General features: G+C 44.2%; 1 protein-coding gene across 2 annotated transcripts in view; it reads left to right on the top strand.

The window, feature by feature from the left end:
- The window catches only part of LOC132403121 (son of sevenless homolog 1), a 216,259-nt gene that overhangs the window by 85,526 nt on the left and 109,615 nt on the right, over positions 1–21,118 (top strand). For both annotated transcript variants that reach the window (XM_059986419.1, XM_059986420.1), the window contains exon 2: positions 10,478–10,603. In XM_059986419.1, the coding sequence (XP_059842402.1) occupies positions 10,478–10,603 (126 nt within the window). The remainder of the gene's footprint in view (positions 1–10,477; positions 10,604–21,118) is intronic.

Raw genomic sequence — 21,118 nt, 5'->3', positions numbered from 1 at the left:
CTGTTCCGACCTCAAATCGGACTTAAAAACGGACTCGGGAATGGAACTAATTCATAACCTGGGGACTGCCTGTACTTCTAAGCCATTTCTAGATTACTTATAATACCTAATACAATGTAAATGCTATATAAGTAGTTGTTATACTGTATTGTTTAGGGAATAATGACAAGACAAAATAGTCTGTACATGCACAAACGAGTGCTGGAGAGGGAACTTCCGGGTTTTCCCGATCCGCGGTTGGTTGAATCCGCGGATAAGGACTATATACATATATTGACTAGATTAAAAAACATACAAGCATCAGAAATACTGTATATTAAAGAAAAAGTGAGGTAGTGTCCAAGGGTTCAATGTCCATTTAGGAATCGGATGGCAGAGGGGAAGAAGCTGTTCCTGAATCGCTGAGTGTGTGCCTTCAGGTTTCTGTACCTCATCCCTGATGGTAACAGTGAGAAAAGGGCATGCCCTGAGTGCTGGAGGTCCTTAATGATGGAAGCTGCCTTTCTGAAACACCGCTTTCTAAAAATGTCCTGGGTATTTTGTCGGCTACTACCTAAGATGGAGCTGACTAGGTTTACAACCTTCTGCAGTTTCTTTTGGTCCTGTGTAGTAGCCACCCGCCCCCCCCCCCTCCATACCACTCTGTGATGCTGCCAGAATGCTCTCCATGGTACATCTATAGAAGTTTTTGAATGCCAAAGTATTTGTTAACATGCCAAATCTCTTCAAACTCCATTAGGAGTATAGCTGCTGTCTTGCTTTCTTTATAACTACATCGATTATGTTGGAACCAGGTTAGATCCTCAGAGATCTTGACACCCAGGAACTTGAAGCTGCTTACTCTCTCTACTTCTGATCCCTCTATGAGAATTGGTATGTGTTCCTTCATCTTGCCCTTCCTGAAGTACACAATCAGCTCTTTCGTCTTAGTGGCGTTAAATGCCAGGTTGTTGCTGCGCCAGCACTCCACTAATTGGCATATTGAGATATGAGTCCTCCTGTATGCCATCTCATCACCACCTGAGATTCTACCAACAATGGTTGTATCATCAGCAAATTTGTAGATGGTATTTGAGCTGTGCCTAGTCACACAGTCATGGGTGTAGAGAGAGTAGAGCAGTAGGCTAAGCACACGCCAGTGTTGGTCATCAGCAAGGAGGATATGTTATCACCAATCTGCACAGATTGTGGTCTTCCAGTTAGGAAGTCGAGGATCCATTTGCAGAGGGAGGTTTAGAGGCCCAGGTTCTGCAACTTCTCAATCAGGATTGTGGGAATGATGGTATTAAATGCTGAGTTAGAGTCAATGAACAGCACCCTGACATAGGTGTTTATGTTGTCCAGGTGGTCTAAAACTGTGTGGAGAACCATCGAGATTGCATCTGCCATTGACCTATTGTGGCAAAAGGCAAATTGCAATTATCTGGGTCCTTGCGAGGCAAGAGTTCAGTCTTGTCATGACTAACCTCTCAAAGCATTTCATCAGTGTCGATATGAGTGCTACTGGGGGACAGTCATTTAGGCAGCTCATATTATTATTCTTCTTAGGCACTGGTATAATGGTTGCCTTTTTGAAGCAAGTGGGAACTTCTGCCCGTAGCAGTGATAGGTTGAAAATATCCTTGAATATTGCTGGTAGTTGGTTGGCACAGGTTTTCAGAGCCTTAATAGGTACTCCATCTGGACCTTCTGCCTTGTGAGGGTTCACTCTCTTTAAAGACAGCCTACCATTGGCCTGAGACAGAGATCACAGGTCATCGGATGCAGCGGAGATCTTCACAGCTTTAGTTGTGTTCTCCCTTTCAAAGTGGCATAGAAGGCATTGAGTTCAGCTGGTAGTGAAGCAGCGCGGGCATTCATGCTATTCATTTGAAGCTGGACCTGTAGTTGATGGTGTTGCCAAAGATTTACTGCAGTTGTCACCTGGCAGATGAGATGCCTGATTTGGGAGATTATGTTGGAGTGGGCCAGGCAAGTACAGTCAGTCCTCCTTATCCGCGGGGAATTGGTTCCAGGACCCCCCCGTGGATACCAAAAAACACGGATGCTCAAGTCCCTTATTTAACCTGTCTCGATGTGGTGGACCTTAGGATCCAGCGGAACCCCAGGCCTTATTTAACCTGTCTCGGTGCGGTGGTCTTTAGGACCTGGTGCAGCTCTGAATCCTCAGTGTATCTGTTCACGAAAATAATCACGATCACGATTGAAAATATAGTGGAAGTAATAAAGCGATCAGAAAGAGGTGAAATGCCATCGGTCATTGGAAAAGCGTTAGGCTACAGTCGGTCAACGATTGGAGCAATTTTATTGGATAATGTGGTGTGCAGATGATGGAGTGAATTAATATATAACTTCATGGTAAGGTGCTGATCAAACATTTCCAAATAGGCCATTTGGCCTATCACATTAGTGCTGATCAGTTCCCATATGCCTTGCCTATTTGTGTGTCAGTCTAAATGGCTCTTAAGCATGGTGATTGTATCTGTCTACATCACTTCCAATGGCAATGTTCCAGATTATCAACCACTCTGGAAAAGGTTTCTCCACAATTCCCCATTATCATCTCATCTACAGTGATGAAGTGCTTTGAGAGAATTGTTGGAATTAACTCCTGTCTCAGCAAGGACTTGGACCCACTGCAATTTGCCTATAGCAGCAATAGGTCTACAGCCGATGTGATCTCATTGGCTCTTACTGCCTTGGATCATCTGGACAATACAAATGTCTATGTCAGGATGGTGTTTATTGACTACAGCTCAGCATTTAACACAATGATTCCTACAGTTTGATCAAAAAGCTCCAGAACCTTCTCTGAAGCCTCTGTACCTTCCTCTGCAACTGGATCCTCAGCTTCCTAACCAGAAGACCACAATCTGTGTTGATCGGAAATAGCATCTCTCCTCACTGACAATCAACACTAACCTACCTCAGGGATGTGTGCTCAGCTCACTGCTCTAGTCTCTCTTTCCCCCTGACTGTACGGGTAGGCACAGCTTAAATGCCATCGAGAAATTTGCTGTCAATACAACCGTTGTTGGCAGAATTTCAGATGGTGATAAGAGGACGTATAGGAGTGAAATATATCAGCTAGTTGAATGGTGTCACAGGAACAACCTTGCACTCAATATCAGTAAGACCAAGCAACTGATTTTGGACTTCAGAAAGGGTAGGTTGAGAGAACACACACCGGTCCTTGTAGAGAGATCAGAAGTGCAGACAGTGAGCAATTTCAAGTTCTTGAGTGTCAAAATCTCTGAGGATCTAACCTGGACCCAATGTAAAGATGCAGTTACAAAGAAGGCATGACAGCGACTCTATTTCATTAGGAGTTTGAAGTGTTTGAAGTCTCTCTATTTCATTTGAAGTTTGAGTATGTCACCAAGAACACTTGCAAATTTCTGCAGATGTACTGTGGAGAGCGTTCTAACTGGCTGCATCACAGTCTGGTGTGGATGGATCAGGCTATTGCACTGGATTGAAATAAACTGCACAGAGTTGTAAACCTAGTCAGCTCCATCATGGGCATTAGCCTCCGTAGCATCCAGGACATATTCAAGGAGCGATGCCTCAAAGGAGCGATCCCTTGTTCTCATTGCTGCCATCAGGAAGGACGTACAGAAGCATGAGGGCACACACTCAAGTATTCAGGAACATACTGGAGGATCTCAGCAGGCCAGGCAGCATCTATGGAAAAAAAGCACAGTTGATGTTTTGGGCCAAAATGTCAACTGTACTTTTTTTCTATAGATGTTGCTTGGCCCGCTAAATTCCCCCAGCATTTTGTGTGTTGCTCGGATTTCGAACATCTGCAGATTTGTGATTCAGGAACATAGTTGTTTTCCCACAGAGCGGATGGTTTAAAAAAAGTGGTATCCCTTTAAGATCAGATGCAAGAGATTTAAAAGGGATATCAGGAGCAGCATCTTTACACAAAGGGTTCAAAGATCAAAGTACTTTGAACACAAAGAGCGGTGCATATTTGGAATGAGCTGCCAGTAATGGTGGCTGGGGCGGGGGGGGGGCACACTAAATACATTTAAAAGCCCTCTAGATAAGTACATGGATGAGTGGTTTAAAATGCTATGGGCTAAATGCAGACTGATGGGACGAGCTCACTGGGTTGTAATGGGGCAAAGGTCCTATTTCTATGTTGTTAAACTCTGACTTGAAACCTCTTGAATTCATATCCAAGTTGTTAACGTACATACAAACAGCAAAGGTCCTCGCACTATTCTTTAGTTACACCACTAGTCACAGACTCCCAATTAGAAAAACTTCCCTTCACCTCTTGTAGAATAGGATTCTCCTTTTTCGTTCCTACCAAAAATATTTCATGCACCCTTTATGTCCAAGGTCTCATTTGCTTACAGTTGCTTGTCATGTGCTTCCCTTTTTTAAATCAAATATTGAATATACTTTGTTTTCTGAGGTTTCCTCAGCATGCCACCATTGCATTTCTCAGTGCTATGACCAGTTCTGAGTACCATACATTCCAACTTAAAGACAGTACCAGTGGTTGGCATTGTTCTATTAAACCCAAGGTTGGAATTCAGATTTAAGTTGTACAATTAAGCGATTGAAAGATACTGATAGGTTTATAACTCTTTTAATTGGGTATTTAGAATGACAGGACATCAAAAAATTCAAGTTCAGCTTGATACTAAAGATGAGACTATTTGGAATTCTTGCTCAAATACTTCAGTGTTGGGCGCATTACTGGAGAGATCCTTAGAGGTATGATTTATGAGTATTTGGAGAAGCACAGTATGATTAGGGATAGTCAGCATGGCGTTGTGATGGGTTGGCTATGCTTCAAAAGCCTGCTTGAATTCTTTGAGGAATGGACAAAGCACACCAATGAAGGTAGAGGAGTGGATATGCTCCCTTTCTGAAAGACATTTGATAATATCTCCCTTGGTAGGGTCTTTCAGAAAGGGGTCATAGGATCCAGGGAAGCTTGGCTATGTGGATACAAAATTGATTTGGTCATTGAAGGTAATATATGGAGAGTATTCTGCTTGGAGATCAGTGAACAGCGTGTTCTGCTGGGATCTGTTTTGGGACCCCTGCTGTTTGTTATTTTTTAAATTACTTGGATGAGGAAGTAGAAGAGTAGATTTGTTTGCAGATGACACAAAGGTTGGTGGAATCATGGATGGTATGGAGGGCCGTTGTAGTTTGCAACAGGACATTGACAGAATGCGAGCTGGGCTCAGAAGTGGCAGGTGGGGCTCATACAATTTAAAGTTTTACATGGAGTACATTTAAGTAAAGCCAGGCTTGCTGACATATATCCTGGGATCGACGCTGGCTGTGACAGGTGTTCCTTCTCTCCGGCTGGTTTAGTGCATGCATTTTGGTCTTGCCCTCGGCTTGATGGCTATTGGGCACTGGTTTTTAAAATTATCAGTGAGGTTTCGGGGGTGACACTGAGACCTTGCCCGCTTATAGCTGTATTTGGTGTGGCGGATGATGCTTTGAGTTTAAATACAAACCAGTCGGATATTGTTGCATTTACATCACTTTTGGCCCATAGGAGAATCTTACTGGTCTGGAAATCAGCCACTCCCCTATCTGCTGCTGCTTGGTTAGAGGACGTAATGTTTTTTCTGAAATTAGAAAAAATTAAATTCACTTTGAGGGGGTCTGTGAAAAAGTTCTATTCGAAATGGTGATCTTTCTTGTCATATTTTGGGAATCTTAAGGAATTACCTACTAGTGAAGGGCATGTGATTGTACTTGGGAAGTTGCCTCTCTTTTAACAAGCATCTGGTTTACCTCACAGGGTGGTTGATGAATTGTAATATGAGTGTATTCTGGATCATCTGACATGTTGTGGATGTGTGTGTGCCTTCATCTTGAAGTAGTGTGGGGGTATGGCTGTGAAATGTCCGTACTTGTATTTGTGAATTGTATTGTAAATACATTAGCTGCCATGGTATGTTCAGGGAGGGAGGGTGAGAGGAGGTTTGTTTAGGGGTAAGATATAAATGCAAAATGGAGGAAAATGTAATGCATTATGTATTCTGTATTGTGTCATTCCTTCAATAAAAATAAATTTAAAAAAAGAAGTGGCAGGTGGAGTTCAACCCAGAAAATTGTGAAATGATTCATTTTGGAAGGGTGAATTTGAAGGCAGAATACAAGGGTAATGAAGGGATTCTCGATGATGGGGGGGAACAGAAAGATCTCGGGATCTGTATCCCTAGATCTCTAAGTTGATATGCAAATTGACAGGATGGTTAAGAAGGTGTATGGTGTGTTGGCCTTTGTTAGTCAGGGATTGAGTTCAAGAGCCACAAGTAATGTTTCAGCTTTATAAAACTCCGGTTAGACCTCACTTGTGTTCCGTTTTGGTCACCTCATTGTAGGAAGGATTTGGAAGGTTTAGAGAGGGTGAAGAGGATGCTGCCTTGACTAGTGAGCATGTCTTATAAAGATAGGTTGAGTGAGTTAGGGATTTTCTCTTTGGAGCGAAAGTGGATGGGAAGTGACTTGATAGAGGTATACAAGATGATGAGAGACATAGCTTGGATAGCCAGTATTTGCCAGGGTGGAAATGGCTAATACAAGGGGACATAATTTTAGTGATTGAAAGAAAGTATAAAGAGGGTATCAGTTTTTTTTTTACACAAAGTGCGGTGGGTGCATGGAATGCCCTTTTTTGGCCGGTGATAGAGGCAGGCACGTTAGGGGCATTTAAGAAATACTTAAATAGGCACACAGATGATAGAAAAATAGTGTGTTTATAGAGGAGGTTAGGGTTAGCTTGATTTTAAAGTAGGTTAAAAGGTTGGCACAACATTTTAAGCCAATAGGTCTGTACGGTGCTGTTTTGTGTAACATTGTGCAGCAACAACTAGGACAGAGTTTGTACTAGTTGAAGCAAATCTTATTGGATGTGGGTCGAGCAGCATCTATGAGAGAAAACGAATTGCTGACTTTTCAGGTCAAAACCCTGTGAAAAGGCACCTGGAATAGCAATGCCCAGGACCTGCGAGAGCAGAGGTTCACACTTCACAGAGAAGCCAATTTGGTACTTTTGTTCCTGGAAATGTTCTCTGAACCCGAAGCAAGATACCAGAGAATTATACCATATCTGATTTTTAAAAAGCATCAAAATGTTAATGGCATTATTGACACCTAGTGGCCAAGATGATGATTAGCAGTTTCTTTTAATACAGCATCATTAATGCACTGATACAGGTGTCCCCCGCTTTACAAATGTTCGCTTTACAAAAAGCCACTTCGCTTTTACAAAAGACCTACATTAGTAGCCTGTTTTTGCATTACAAAGAGGATTTTTGCTTCTACGAAAAATTTTCCCATAAGATTAATGGTTCTTCGCTTTACGCCATTTCAGCTTAAGAAAGGTTTCATAGGAACGCTCTACCTTTGTAAGGGGGGGGGGCACACCTGTATTGGTAAAGTTCATTACGTTAACAATATATAGCAGAGATTTGTCACAGAAAATTATTTGTATTCAGACATGCATTATAAGATTGGAAGGTCCCTGATCATGACTTAAAGACAATCAAGAGAAATAGGAAATGCAGCATAGAAAATTTGAGTCATTCACAAATGCCATGTGCTATTTTTATGCTCTTTGAATTCTTCTTTACTTCATTAACCATATTAGGATCTCATTTTTATATCACTCCTGTAAAAATCTGTTTATTTGCTCTAATACCTCTGTGTTGTCTTATGGCAGTTATTTAGTTTATAATATTTTCGCTTAGTAATTCATTTGTTAGTATTTTCTAGTTAGAATTAGAAGTGTTTAAAGTATATTCATTGCCTGTAAAATATATCGGCATGCGATGATGTCACATCCGCTTTCGCCACGTCTTGTGGGAAAATACCGGTTTGAGATCAACGCGAGGGTGGGGGCTCACCACGAGGCAGACCCGAGCAGAAGTTGTTTTGCAAGCATTAGAAATCACAGTGAGAGCAACGCTGTAAGTTAATAGATAATCGATATGTTGAATTAAAATGTTAACGCCGATCCTGTTAAAAGTAACGACGGTCGATAATGTTTATGTTTTTGTTAGTTAAAGAGTTGCGGATAGTTTGCATTGAAGTGTATTTAAAGTAGTCAATGGCATAGGTAAATTCTGCCTGTATACTGCACCTTAATGTAATGTAGTTATAGTCACTTTTAGAAGTATTTACAATGGAAATGTGATATTAAGAAAGGAACAAATACTGTATCAATCTTGTATTGTTTTATCAACAGTTTTCACCATATGTTAATGTGAAGAGTGAACAGTAAATGGTTAATCTTACTGCGACCTGGTTCTCATTGACTGTGGTTTATCTCAGCGTTTAATTCGGCGTTTCAGTTACACCCGAACGAGAACGCTACAACCTCAATTGAACCTTGTCTAAAAGTTTCCATTTTCTAATCACTGCCTGGTTTTGAATGCTTTATTTAATTTTGCTTACTTTGTATTTATAGTGACAATTTGTGGTCTTGGTGTCAAAAGTGGTCCAAATGAATCTGTAGCAAAGGTGATAAAATTGAGGAGTTTCACATGATTATAGGAAGCAGCACCAATGCAATTATCATTATAATGGTGGAAGAGTTATGGAGAGGTGCCAGAATAGGTTTGGGATAAAGATGGTTACATGTAGCCAATGAAAAGACAGTTGTAGTTGTAGCCCATGCAAGAGCCCATGACTACTTGCTCAAGAAAGAAGCAGACAGCTCTAAATCCTTCCTGATGGGGGGGGGGGGGGAATGGAAATGTATAAAGACTGGATGCCCATGGGATGTTGGCGCCAAAGAAATTGAAAGTGGTCAGAATGCTTGCGAGTCCAAGAGGTGTTCTGATGCTGGTGGAAAAAGAGGACCAGATGAAAGTAGATGGGATAAGTCAAAGAAGGAAGAGATTAATTTAGTGGGGCATGAAGAGATGTGAAGATTCAAAGATTAGTTATGAATAATTTGGAATACAATTTCATAATTAAGTGTGTAGAATAAGGGACTCTGGCTTTAAACTAAGGGTTTATTTAGTGCTGATAAATTATTTTCACACACACTTTGATTATTGCATTGAATTGACTTTTAAATTAAGAAATGCAATATATGTGCAATACAATAACCAAATTCTTCCTTATTGAGCAATCACATTTTAGGATTTCTGTTAATAGGAAGAGGTCTTTGGTAAAATTCATCCTAAAAATAGAATAGCTGAGTTAAGCTTAGCTCTGAATAGTCTTGATTTCCTGCAAATCTGTGAAATGCAGTCTAGGCTCAAATAGAGATCAAGATTCCATTCCAGTGATTTGCATTTCTTCTTGGTTATTGGCTCTGCATCATTTCCTAAGTAGAAGTCAAGTAAAGGTCTCGACTGTTAAGCAGGTGGATTCCACTTCTGATTGAATACACTTTAACCAAAAACTTGCACTGAAATCAGACAGCAGAAAAACAGTTATTTGCAGAGAATGGGTGCTCATCCAGGGCTGAGTGGCAGACTTGTAGAAATAAATCCTCTTTAAGTTGAGTAAAATTATTACCAGATGTTGGGAGGTTTTTTGTAGTAATTAAAGATCATGAATAAATGGAAAGGTTTGATTGAAGCAATCTGATTGAACATACATTCACCTTCAGTGAAGTAAAAGGAGTTAGATAATTCAGTTAAACTTTGTGTATGCTTGATGTGCCTTCTGGATGATCGAAGAAATACTTGCTCGAAAGATAAGAATATCCAATTCAAGTCACGCAATAGCATTATGACATCCCAGATGATCCTCTTCTGCAAATCAATAATATCAGTCAAGTGAACTCCCAGATAAATTAGGCATACAAACAGCATTTGAACTGTGAATTGACTTCATTACTTACATCCTTCACATACATAAGGGGTAAAAATCTTTACATTATGCCTCCGTCTAAATGTGCAAATAGTCATTTGTACTAAATAGTATGTACAACAGGACAGTCAATATAGCATAAAAATACAATTATCAGTGTGAATTATCAGTTTGATGGCCTGCTGGAAGAAGCTGTCCTGGAGCCTGTTGGTCATAGCTTTTATGCTGTGGTACCATTTCTCAGTTGACAGCAGCTGGAACAGTTTGTGGTTGGGATGACTTGGGTCTCCAATGATCTTTTGGGCTCTTTTTACACACCTGTCTCTGTTTAATTGCTAATGAAGCCAGTGGACCTGTAACATATCCAAAGCAGAACCAAATTTGTCATGAGAGAGAACTTGACCTTTCTGGATGGATGAATGTAGATGAGCCAAAAAAGGTGACCACATTTAGAATGTATCAACATCTTTTGTTAGAGTTGAATATACTACCAATCAAAAATATACAACTGAGAATACCATAAAAATTGAATATGGAAATAGCTTTTTTAGTCGGGTATTTGAAGTATTACTTGGGAAATTTAAAAATTATGAAATGTGTATTTATTAACTGTTTTGTTTCGGTTTTAATTGTAAATTGCTTTTCCATTTGGTGTTGACAGGTTCAACAACAAGTACATCCCAAACTTAAATCTACTGAGGATGCTTTGCAATATATTGAAGAGCTAATTCTACAGCTACTAAGCATGTTGTGTCTGGTTCAGCCCCGCAGTGTTCCAGATGTGGAGGTAAGCTGAAATAGAACTAAATTATATATGGCAAAAGAATTCAAACCAGTTGTTTAATGACACAAGGACATATCCTAACTGAGACAATAAACCTGTCATAACAAGCCTCTCTGGATTGTTTTAATACTTCAGCACCTACTTCCATAATGTCCTTTGTTCCAGCTGATCCTCTTCCCATTATTCCTTTCCTTCCCATCTGTCTTAATCAAGCCTGCATTTCTTGTATCAAGATACTTCAGTGTCTGAATTTTTTTCTGGTTCTGTAGTTTTCATACCCTCACAAGTTACACACCTGTAATCTACAGCACACGCACCAAAGAAATTATAGTTAAACCCACTAGGGAAAAAACAATTTGGATTGTCAACCAGATTTGATTTGGGAACTTAAAGTAAAAGAACCCTGGGGAGGCAGTGCTCATAATCACTGATGATAGAATTCACCTTACAGCTTGATAGGAAGAAACTAAAATCAGTAGAGTAAAGGGAACTAAAGAGACAGAGAGGAGCTGGCCAAAGTTGATTGGAAATGGATAGTAGCAGGGATGATAGCATAACAGCAGTTGCTCCAGAATCTGGGACCAATTTGGAAGGCATAGGATCAGTTCATTCCAAAGAAGCAGCATTCTAAAGGGAGAATGAGGCAACCATGGCTGACAAGGGAAGACAAAGGCAGCATAAAAGCAAAAGAGAGAGCATACAACGTAGTAAAAATTAATGGGAAGGTAGAGGATTGGGAAGCTTTCAGCAACTAACAGAAAGCAATTTAAAAAACAAGGAGAGTGATTGTGAAATTGTAGCAGTGTGCTACACACAGCGCTGGAATAACGACACTCAGACAGCGAGTTGCAGTTGTGTAAAAGATTTATTCAAACCACGGCCTCGCTTTTAAGCCTTCCCGTTTCTGCCCTCCCTGGGCAGGAATGCTGTAGGGGACGCATATTCACAGTCCCATCTGGCGCTTTCCCCTTTGCTGGTGAAGAAGACCTGACACCCTTTTTGGGGCCGGCCTCTCTGCCGGCGCATGCCATTTTGTGAGCCGGTTTGAGTGCACTGGAAAGTGGGTAACCACATAATTCTCCGCCCCCCCCCCCCAAGAACCGGCGATTAACCCCCCCCCCACAATGTCCACAGTCTGAGTTGGGCTCTGTTTGGGAGGTCTGCCTCTGTGCCGCGGTGCCTGAACTCCAACCGGCTGCACCAAGTCCACATGGGCCGGTTTGAGTCGGGCCACTGTGAAAAACTCCTCTTTCCTCCTGATGTCCAGCACGAACGCGGACCCGTTGTTCCCGATTACCTTAAACGGCCCCTCGGAGGCTGATGAGGTGTGCAGATCCTCTTTGGGCGCCATGCGCATTCCGAGCAGGACCCAGGGAAGTTTGTCCGCCCAGTTAGGCCCTTTCAAGCGGGCCATGAGAGCCAACTTCAAGTGACGGTGGAAATGCTCCACTAGTCCGTTCGATTGTGGGTGGTAGGCAGTTGTGTGGTGTAGCTGTGTTCCCAAAAGGCTGGCCATAGCTGACCACAGGCTGGAGGTGAACTGGGCGCCTCTGTCGGATGTAATGTGGGCCGGTACACCAAAGCGAGATACCCAGGTTGCAATCAGCGCTCAGGCGCAGGATTTGGAGGTGGTGTCGGTGACCGGGACTGCCACTGGCCATCTTGTGAACCGGTCTACAATAAGTGCTGCGCTCCTCGCGACACTGGCAGGGGCCCATGATACCCACGTGAATGTGGTCGAAATGCAGGTGGGTGGGGTAGAACTGCTGCGGCAGGGCTTTGGTGTGCCACTGCACCTTGGCTGTTTGGCAGTGCATGCACGTTTTGGCCCATTCACTAACCTGCTTGCGGAGTCCATGCCAAACGAACCTGTTGGAGACCATTCGGACGGTTGTCCTGATGGAGGGGTGTGCTAAGCTGTGAATGGAGTTGAAAACTCGCTGCCGCCAGGCTGCTGGGATGATGGGGTGAGGTTGGCTGGTAGCTACGTCACACAGTAGGGTCCTGTCACCTGGGCCTACGGGGAGTCGTGGAACTGCAAGCCGGAGACTGCAGTCTGTAACTAGGGATCTCATCATCTGCCTGCTGCGCCTCCGCCAGCACTGCATAGTCCACCCCTGGGACAGGGCCTGGATGGTAGGTCAGGATAGTGCGTCTGCCACAACGTTGTCCTTTCCCGAGACATGTTGGATGTCCGTCGTGTATTCGGAGATGTAGGACAGATGTCGCTGCTGGAGGGACGACCAGGGGTCAGACGCCTTCGTGAACGCAAAGGTAAGCGGTTTGTGGTCCGTGAAGGACCTACCTTCTAAGAAGTACCTGAAATGCCGGATTGCCAGGTATAGTGCCAACAGCTCCCGGTCGAAAGCACTGTATTTGAGTTCGGGTGGTCATTGGTGTTTGCTGAAGAACACCAGGGGTTGCCAGCGACCCTCGATGAGTTGTTCCAGCACTCCACCGACTGCTGTGTTGGATGCGTCCACTGTGAGGGCGGTAGGGACATCTGTTCTGGGGTGCACTAGCATCGTAGCATTTGCCAAGGCTTCTTTGGTTTTAACGAAAGCGGCTGCGGCCTCTTCGTCCCAGTTAATGTCCTTGCCGTTACCCAACATCAGGGTGAACAGGGAGTGCATGATTCGGGCTACTGAGGGGAGGAAGCAGTGGTAGAAATTCACCATACCCACGAATTCCTGCAGGCCTTTGAGTGTGTTGGGTCGAGGGAAGTGGCAGACTGTGTCTACCTTGGTGGGCAGAGGGGTTGCCCCGTCTTTAGTAATCCTGTGGCCCAGGAAGTCGATGGTGTCAAGTCCAAACTGGCATTTGGCCAGGTTGATTGTTAGGCCGTATTCACTCAGTCGGACGTAGCGTTGACGGAGGTGGGACAGATGCTCCTGACGACTACTGCTGGCTATGAGGATGTCGTCCAAATAGATGAATGCAAAGTCCAGGTCATGTCCCACCGTGTCCATGAGCTGCTGGAATGTCTGTGCGGCATTCTTTAGGCCGAATGGAGTGATGAGTGCTGTTTTGGGGATGTCGTCCGGATGCATCGGAACTTGATGGTATCCCCGGACGAGGTCTATCTTGGAAAAGATCCTTGCGCCGTGCAGGTTTGCTGCAAAGTCCTGAATGTGCAGCACAGGGTAACGGTCCGGTGGTTGTAGCCTCGTTCAGACTGTGGTAGTCGCCGCATGATCTCCAGCCTCCTGTTGCTTTGGGCACCGTGTGCAGGGGGGAGGTCCATGGACTGTCGGACCGCTGTATGATTCCCAAGTCCTCCATCCTCTTGAACTCTTTTCGCCAGTCGGAGTTTGTCCAGGGGAAGCCTTCGAGCACAGGCGTGGAGGGGTGGTCCCTGAGTCGGGATGTGGTGCTGTACTCCGTGTCTGGGCATGGCTGCCGTGAACTGCGGTGCCAGAACTGATGGGAAATCCGCCAGGACTCTGGTGAAGGACAGTGTGATGGAGTCCACGTGTGGGGCTGGCAACTTGGCTTCACCCAGGGAGAATGTTTGAAAAGTCTTGGCATGGACTAGTCTCTTCCCTTGCAGGTCGACCAGCAGGCTGTGAGCTCGCAAAAAATCTGCCCCCAGGAGTGGTTGGACTACGGCAGCCAGTGTGAAGTCCCACGTGAACCGGCTGGAGTCGAACTGTAGCAGCACCATACGGGTGCAGTGGGTCTGTATTGTGCTGCCAATTGCGGCCTTCAGGGTGGGTCCCGGTTCTCTGTTGCAGATGTCGTAACTTGTCGGAGGTAAGATGCTGATCTCGGCTCCGGTGTCAACCAAAAAGCGACACCTCAGCTGTTTGTCCCAGACATGCAGGAGGCTATCCTGATGGCCAGCCGCCATAGCCATCAGCAGTGGCTGGCCCTGGCATTTCCCAGGAAGTTGCAGGGCGGGCTTCTTTGCCCCACTGCCGATGGTAGAAGCACCATTGTTCGTTGGCCTCCGTACTCCTGCCTCTGGATTTTGTGGGCTTTGCTGCCGGGCCTGGTCTGGTCTGCTGTTGGGCGGGTGGCTTGGTGATCTGTGCGATGGACGCCCCACTCTCCTTGGCTTTCCACAGCACATCTGCCTGGGCCACCACCTTCCGGGGGTCACGAGATCCGCGTCAGACAGCAGCAGGCATACGTCCTCAGGCAGCTGCTCTAGGAATGCCTGCTCAAACATGAGGCAGGGCTTGTGTCCTTCAGCCGGGGCCAGCATCTCGTTCATTGATGCCGACGGCGGCCTGTCTCCCAAACCATCCAGGTGCAGTAAGTGGGCAGCTCGCTCGCGCCTTGAGAGTCCAAAAGTCCTTATGAGCAGGGCTTTGAATGCTGTGTATTTGCCATCCTCTGGGGGCGACTGTTTGAACTCCTCAACCTGGGCAGCTGTCTCCTGGTTGAGGGATCTCACCATGTAGTAGTAACGTGTGGAATCCGAGGTTATCTGCCAAATGTGGAATTGGGCTTCTGCTTGTTGGAACCATAGGTGAGGTCGCAGTGTCCAGAAGCTTGGCAGTTTTAACGGAACTGCATGAACAGATGCGGCGTCGTTCATCGTCGGTCCAAATATCGTTTGGGCCATCGGGGTCACCAATTGTAACGGTGTGCTACACATAGTGCTGGAATAACGACACACAGGCGGTGAGTTGCAGTTGCGTAAAAGATTTATTCAAACTTCGCGGCCTCGCTTTTAAGCCTTCCCATTTCCACCCTCCCCGGGCGGGAATACTGTATATTCACAGTCCCTTCCTGCACGCGGGCTTTTCCCCTTGCTGGTGCCCTTTTTGGGGCCAGCCTCTCTGCCATTTTGTGAGCCGGTTCGAGTGCTCTGGAAAGTGGGTCACCACAAAATATGAAGTTAAGCTAGTCAATAATATAAAAGAGGTTACCAAAGTTTTTTTCAGATATTGTTACGAACCCCGTAACTGGGTCACTTACCAGCAAAGATAGAGAGGTCCGTTGAAGTCTGATGATACTATTTTTAACAGTATTTATTAGTAAAAATATACAAAAATAATGTCAATGCAAATATACAGATAATAATATACATCGTCAATACTAAATCTAAAAGTGCAGGTATAATAATAATCAATAAGAAATAAGCTCTATCGTTGTCTAGGGGATAATGTATTGCCCGATGGAAATATAAAGTTCACTCAGTTCATGCAGGCTGTAGCCTTTGGGGACTGCTGGGTTGCAATGGTTGGAGAGAGAGAGAGAGAGATTTGGGAGAAAAACTTGCCAGCCTTCCTTTTGTGATTTTGATCTGTCTGGAGTCCCGTTGGTGTGGCCGTTCACTTGTGGCCTCTCCTTTAGCTAAGCCGTTCTTCCTTGATGAGCCTGCCAACCCAGGCAAGGGAGGACGCACACAAGCCCTCACCGGCTGTCGCTATTAAACGCTGTCACTGGATTTCCAGCGTTTCTCCTGGTGCGTCTAAAGGGGTTGTTCCCCAGACCCTCTTTTATCCTTACTCATGGGGTCTCAGATGTCAATCAGGTTGGGTTGATGCAATCCCTCAACCAGCCCACTCTGGTTGTCCCCTGAGGGGTTTCAATGAATAGTACCATACTCAATACACAATTCCGTCTCCAAGAGACGATAGCCGTTATCAGTGGTTTTGTTTCGCTGAGGCCAGGACACATTCCAAACCTTGTGGATTCTGCGTGTCTCTCTCTCATTTCCTGGATCCCAGACCTGAATTAATAGCGATCTTGCGATTCTCAAAAAAGAGGGGACTTTGTATCCTTCAGAGTTGCGTCACATTCATAACACCCCCTTCCTTCTAAGATTTTTACCACCGGTAAAAATTAATTAATACAGAGTCTTACAGGATTTCAGAATCTAACACAATACAAAAGAGTTTTTCACTACATAGTAATACAGTTATACATTCAATTCAGCATCTAAACAGTTTGTGATTACATTGTCACTTCCTTTAATATCTTAATATCTTGTACCTTAATAAATTCTTGTAGCATCAGACTCCAATTTAATAACCACCCTTTTTTTCTTTTTCTTCAGTAAAACAAAACTAAAGAGTTGTGATCTTAGCTTACATGTATACTACAAAAGTTCATGCAAATACTAATTTTTATTTTACTTTCAAACTTAACGGTCAATCTTCCATGGGGTTGTCTTTATTAGTTACATGCTTTGTCGAAATCCCTTAAAACCGGATCCTGTTATTTAAAGTGACATCCCGTCAACCCTCGCCCCTTTTCCAGTTAACTCCCACGTGGTTAGCTTGTACACCAGTGTGGAATAGGCTTTTGCATGCTCCTTTCATAGGAGTTATTTTATCAACAATGTGTTCCAAACTTGGAACATTTTCAGAATTTCCACACAATTCTTTAATTTTAAGCAAGTTGTTAGTTTTATCTTCAGGACCCTTCATGCAATACAGTTTAAACTCAACAAGCGATCCCTCTTTGTCGAAACAGCATTTCAAATTCTGTCTCTTCACAGCACTGTCTTGAATAACAATAGCGTGTGGGGCACCTTTACATTCCAAATCAACCTGTAGTTGATTTGCAGGCATCTTGTTACCAAGCCATTGTCCCTGTAGCCTGGTTGCTGTTTCTGACATCAATCCAGACTTTAAATTTTCTTCATTCAATTTCGGAACTACACTTCTCCCTTTCCCTTCAATAATAATATTCACCTCACCACCTTTTATCTCCTCACTAACTTTTAACACACCTTCGAACACAAACAACTGGGAATTCTCACTTCCCACTAGTACCACGGTTAACCCTTTCTTCACTGAATCAAGTTCATCTGACCCACAAGGACTGCATTCCTTTTCAACTGAATCAAATACCTCAGACTTTTTCTGAGTTCCATTACTAGGTTCAGTACCACGTGCACCCACATCTTGAACACACTCAAATGGGACATCTGCCTCTTCCAGGCTTTCAATACCCATACCCTTTTCAAATTCTGAGTTCCCCTGATCCTCCCAGTTACTCTCTGGGCAACTCCCTTCCGGAGTAAACTCAACCCTGCGGGCTGAAACAACCTCATCTGCCAACCCAGCAGACTTCTTCAGGGTAATGGCATCCTTTTCATCTAGGACTGCCCTCATTTCATTATTGGGAACACCTTTAAAATTTTCAACTTCTTCAAACAGTTCTGCCAAACCAGACAGATCATTCATGTCCAACCCTGGACCTTCTAACAGCCTTATCTGTTTCTCATTTTTACTCCGTGCCTCTATAAATTTCCTCCTGGCTAAGGGCAGGTCTACCTCCTTTCCCTTACTCTCTTTCACCTCCCTATTCTCTGTTTTACCACCCTCTAACCCCTCTTGGTACAGGGTTGGTAAAAACGTCTCGGCCAAATCAATACTGGCCGGATTTAAACTGGTCTCGTTCTCAGCTGCCTTTCTCGACATGCTGTGAGTGGTCGCACATGCGGGATAGATCTTGGAATCTAGGGGCGGGACCTCAACACTTACAGGCTGGCTCAGCAGCTCCATGGCCGACCAGACTTCACCACCAGCTAAATCGTTACCCAGAAGGATGTCTACGTCAGTTCTCGGAAATTCTGATCACACCCCTATTTCAACTAGTCCAGGTACCAGCTCACAATTTATAATGATCCTATGCAAAAGCACCGCTTCTGTCCCTTTTCCTATGCCTCTCAAAGCTACCTCTCCAGTCTCGCGACCAAAATCTAGTACCGTACTGCGAATCAATGACAGCTCTGCTCCAGTGTCTCTCCAGATCCGCACTGGAACTGGTGTGTCTCCCTCTTTCACAGACACGGTTCCTTCTGAAATAAATTTCTCAGGCCCCTCCCGTATTCTGTCTACCTGGGCTTTCTCGTCGATTTACTGATCACCACAATACATCTTGTAGGGACTGCTGCTCTCCCTTTTCCTACCTCCTTCCTCGGAGCAAGGCACTTCGATGCAATATGACCCACCTTTCCACAATTAAAACAGGTCAAGCCAGGACCTCTCCTGCCGTCTTGCCTTTCCTCCTCCTTAGTTTTACCACTAGCTCCCGACTGGATCTCTGCCTCAGCCGGCGGGCTTTCTCTACCGTTCCCACGGTCTCTCTGGTAACTTTTATTCAAGGAAAACTTTGTCTTGTGGGTTAGGGCATATTCATCTGCGAACCTAGCAAATTCGGATATGGACTTATTCGGCTTCTCGTTCAAATACATCCGGATATCATCTGAAACACAACCATTAAATTCCTCAATCAGAATTAACTCCCTGAGACGCCAAAAATCCTCTTCCACAATTTCTGCTGCACACCAACGACCCAAGAGCACACCCTACTCATAGGCAAACTCTGCATACGTCTGATTCCACCCTTTCTTTAAATTTCTGAACTTTTGTCTATAGGCCTCAGGTACCAATTCATAGGCCTGAAGAATGGCCCCCTTTACTTTCTCATAATTCTCAGACTCCTCCTCCTCCATGGACAATGCCGCATATGCCCGTTGTGCCTTCCCTGTTAACACACTTTGTAACAACGCCACCCACTGATCTTTGGGCCACTTCTGACTCACTGCCACCTTTTCAAAATGCAAGAAATAACTATCAACACCTGTCTCCTTGAACGGAGGTACTAACCTGAACTCCCTGCTAACATTAAATCTCTCCTCTCGGTCTGACCTTTGAGCTCTTCGCTCTTGCCTTAACTTCTCCAGGTCCAAGTCATGTTGCCTCTGTTTCTCCTTCTCCTCATACTCCCTCTCCTTTTCGGCTTCTCTTCGTCTCTTTTTCAGCTGCTTCCAGCTGTTTTAACTTAATTTCATGCTCCCTCTGCTTCTCAGCTCTTTCCTGCTCCCTTTTCACCTCTAACTCCTTTAGCTGGAGCTCATGCTCCCTCTGCTTCTTGGCTCTTTCTTTTTCTTTTCCAGCTGCTTCCAGCTATTTTAACTTAATTTCATGTTCCAACCTTAATTTCTCCAACTCTAACTGAGCCATCCCACTAGCTGGTGCCTTGTCAGAGATATTTTCCAATACCTCAGCCGAAAACACATTCTTCACAATATAATACTGAGTTATGGCCCTCCGCACCTCCCGCTTTTTCATCGACAACCTCACCTCTGCAAGATTTAGTCATTTCGCAATATTTATCAAGTCCGACTTTGTGGCAGCCTCTAGCACCTCCAGAGTCTGGTTTTCTATAAATTTGTCTACGTTCATCTTTGCTGGTTTCCCGTCTGGTTACCTGCGCAACCAGACCCACGTTTGGACTTAAAAGCCCGATTTACTGGCCCTCCAATTTGGTATCAAATCTCGAGACGAGGCCCCACGTTGTTACGAACCCCGTAACTGGGTCACTTACCAGCAAAGATAGAGAGGTCCATTGAAGTCTGATGATACTATTTTTAACAGTATTTATTAGTAAAAATATACAAAAATAATATCAATGCAAATATACAGATAGTGTATGTCATCAATACTAAATCTAAAAGTGCGGGTATAATAATAATAAGAAATAAGCTCTATCGTTGTCTAGGGGATAATGTATTGTCCGATGGAAATATAAAGTTCACTCAGTTCATACAGGCTGAAGCGTTTGGGGACCGCTGGGTTGCAATGGTTGGAGAGAGAGAGAGAGTTGGGAGAAAAACTTGCCGGCCTTCCTTTTATGATTTCGATCCATCAGGAGTCCCGTTGGTGTGTCTGTTCACTTGTGGCCTCTCCTTTAGCTAAGCCGTTCTTCCTTGATGAGCCCGCCAACCCAGGCAAGGGAGGACGCACAGGAGCCCTCACCGGCTGTCGCTATTAAACGCTGTCACTGGATTTCCAGCATTTCTCCTGGCGCGTCTAAAGGGGTTGTTCCCCAGACCCTCTTTTATCCTTACTCACGGGGTCTCAGATGTCAATCAGGTTGGGATGATGTAATCTCTCAACCAGTCCACTCTGGTTGTCCCCTGAGGGTTTCAATGAATAGTACAGTACTCAATACACAATTCTGTCTCCAAGAGACAATAGCCGTTATCAGTGGTTTCATTTCACTGAGGCCAGGACACATTCCAAACCTTGTGGATTCTGCGTGTCTCTCTCTCATTTCCTGGGTCCCAGACCCGAGTTAATAGCGATCTTGTGATTCACAAAAAGGAGGGGTCGACTTTGTACCCTTCGGCCCCTATGAGTTGCGTCACATTCGTAACAATATATAAAGAGTAAAAGAGAGTCAAGAGTGAATATCGGAATAGTGGAAAATGATGCTGGAAAAATGAAGGGGAACAGAGAAATTGTGGATGAACTCTAGGTATTTTGCATCAATCTCCATTGTGAAAGACACCAGCAATATACCATAAATTTGAGAGCGTCAGGAGGCAGAAGTGAGAAAAGTCGCTGTTACTAAAGAGAAGGTACTTGGGAAGCTGAAAGGTCTGAATGTAGATAATCACCTAGACCAGAAGGCTTCACCCTAGGGTTCTGAAAGAGGTTCAGAAGTTGACAAAATGTTAGAGTCCATTATTAAGGATGAGATTTCAAGGTACATGATAAAATACAGTGGTGCTAGAAAGTTTGTGAACGCTGTAGAATTTTCTCAATT

This window comes from Hypanus sabinus, chromosome 12 (assembly GCF_030144855.1).
Source record: "Hypanus sabinus isolate sHypSab1 chromosome 12, sHypSab1.hap1, whole genome shotgun sequence".
Taxonomy (NCBI): Eukaryota; Metazoa; Chordata; class Chondrichthyes; order Myliobatiformes; family Dasyatidae; genus Hypanus; species Hypanus sabinus.
Note: the sequence above shows the minus strand (reverse complement) of the source record. Positions and strands in the feature narration are given on the sequence as shown.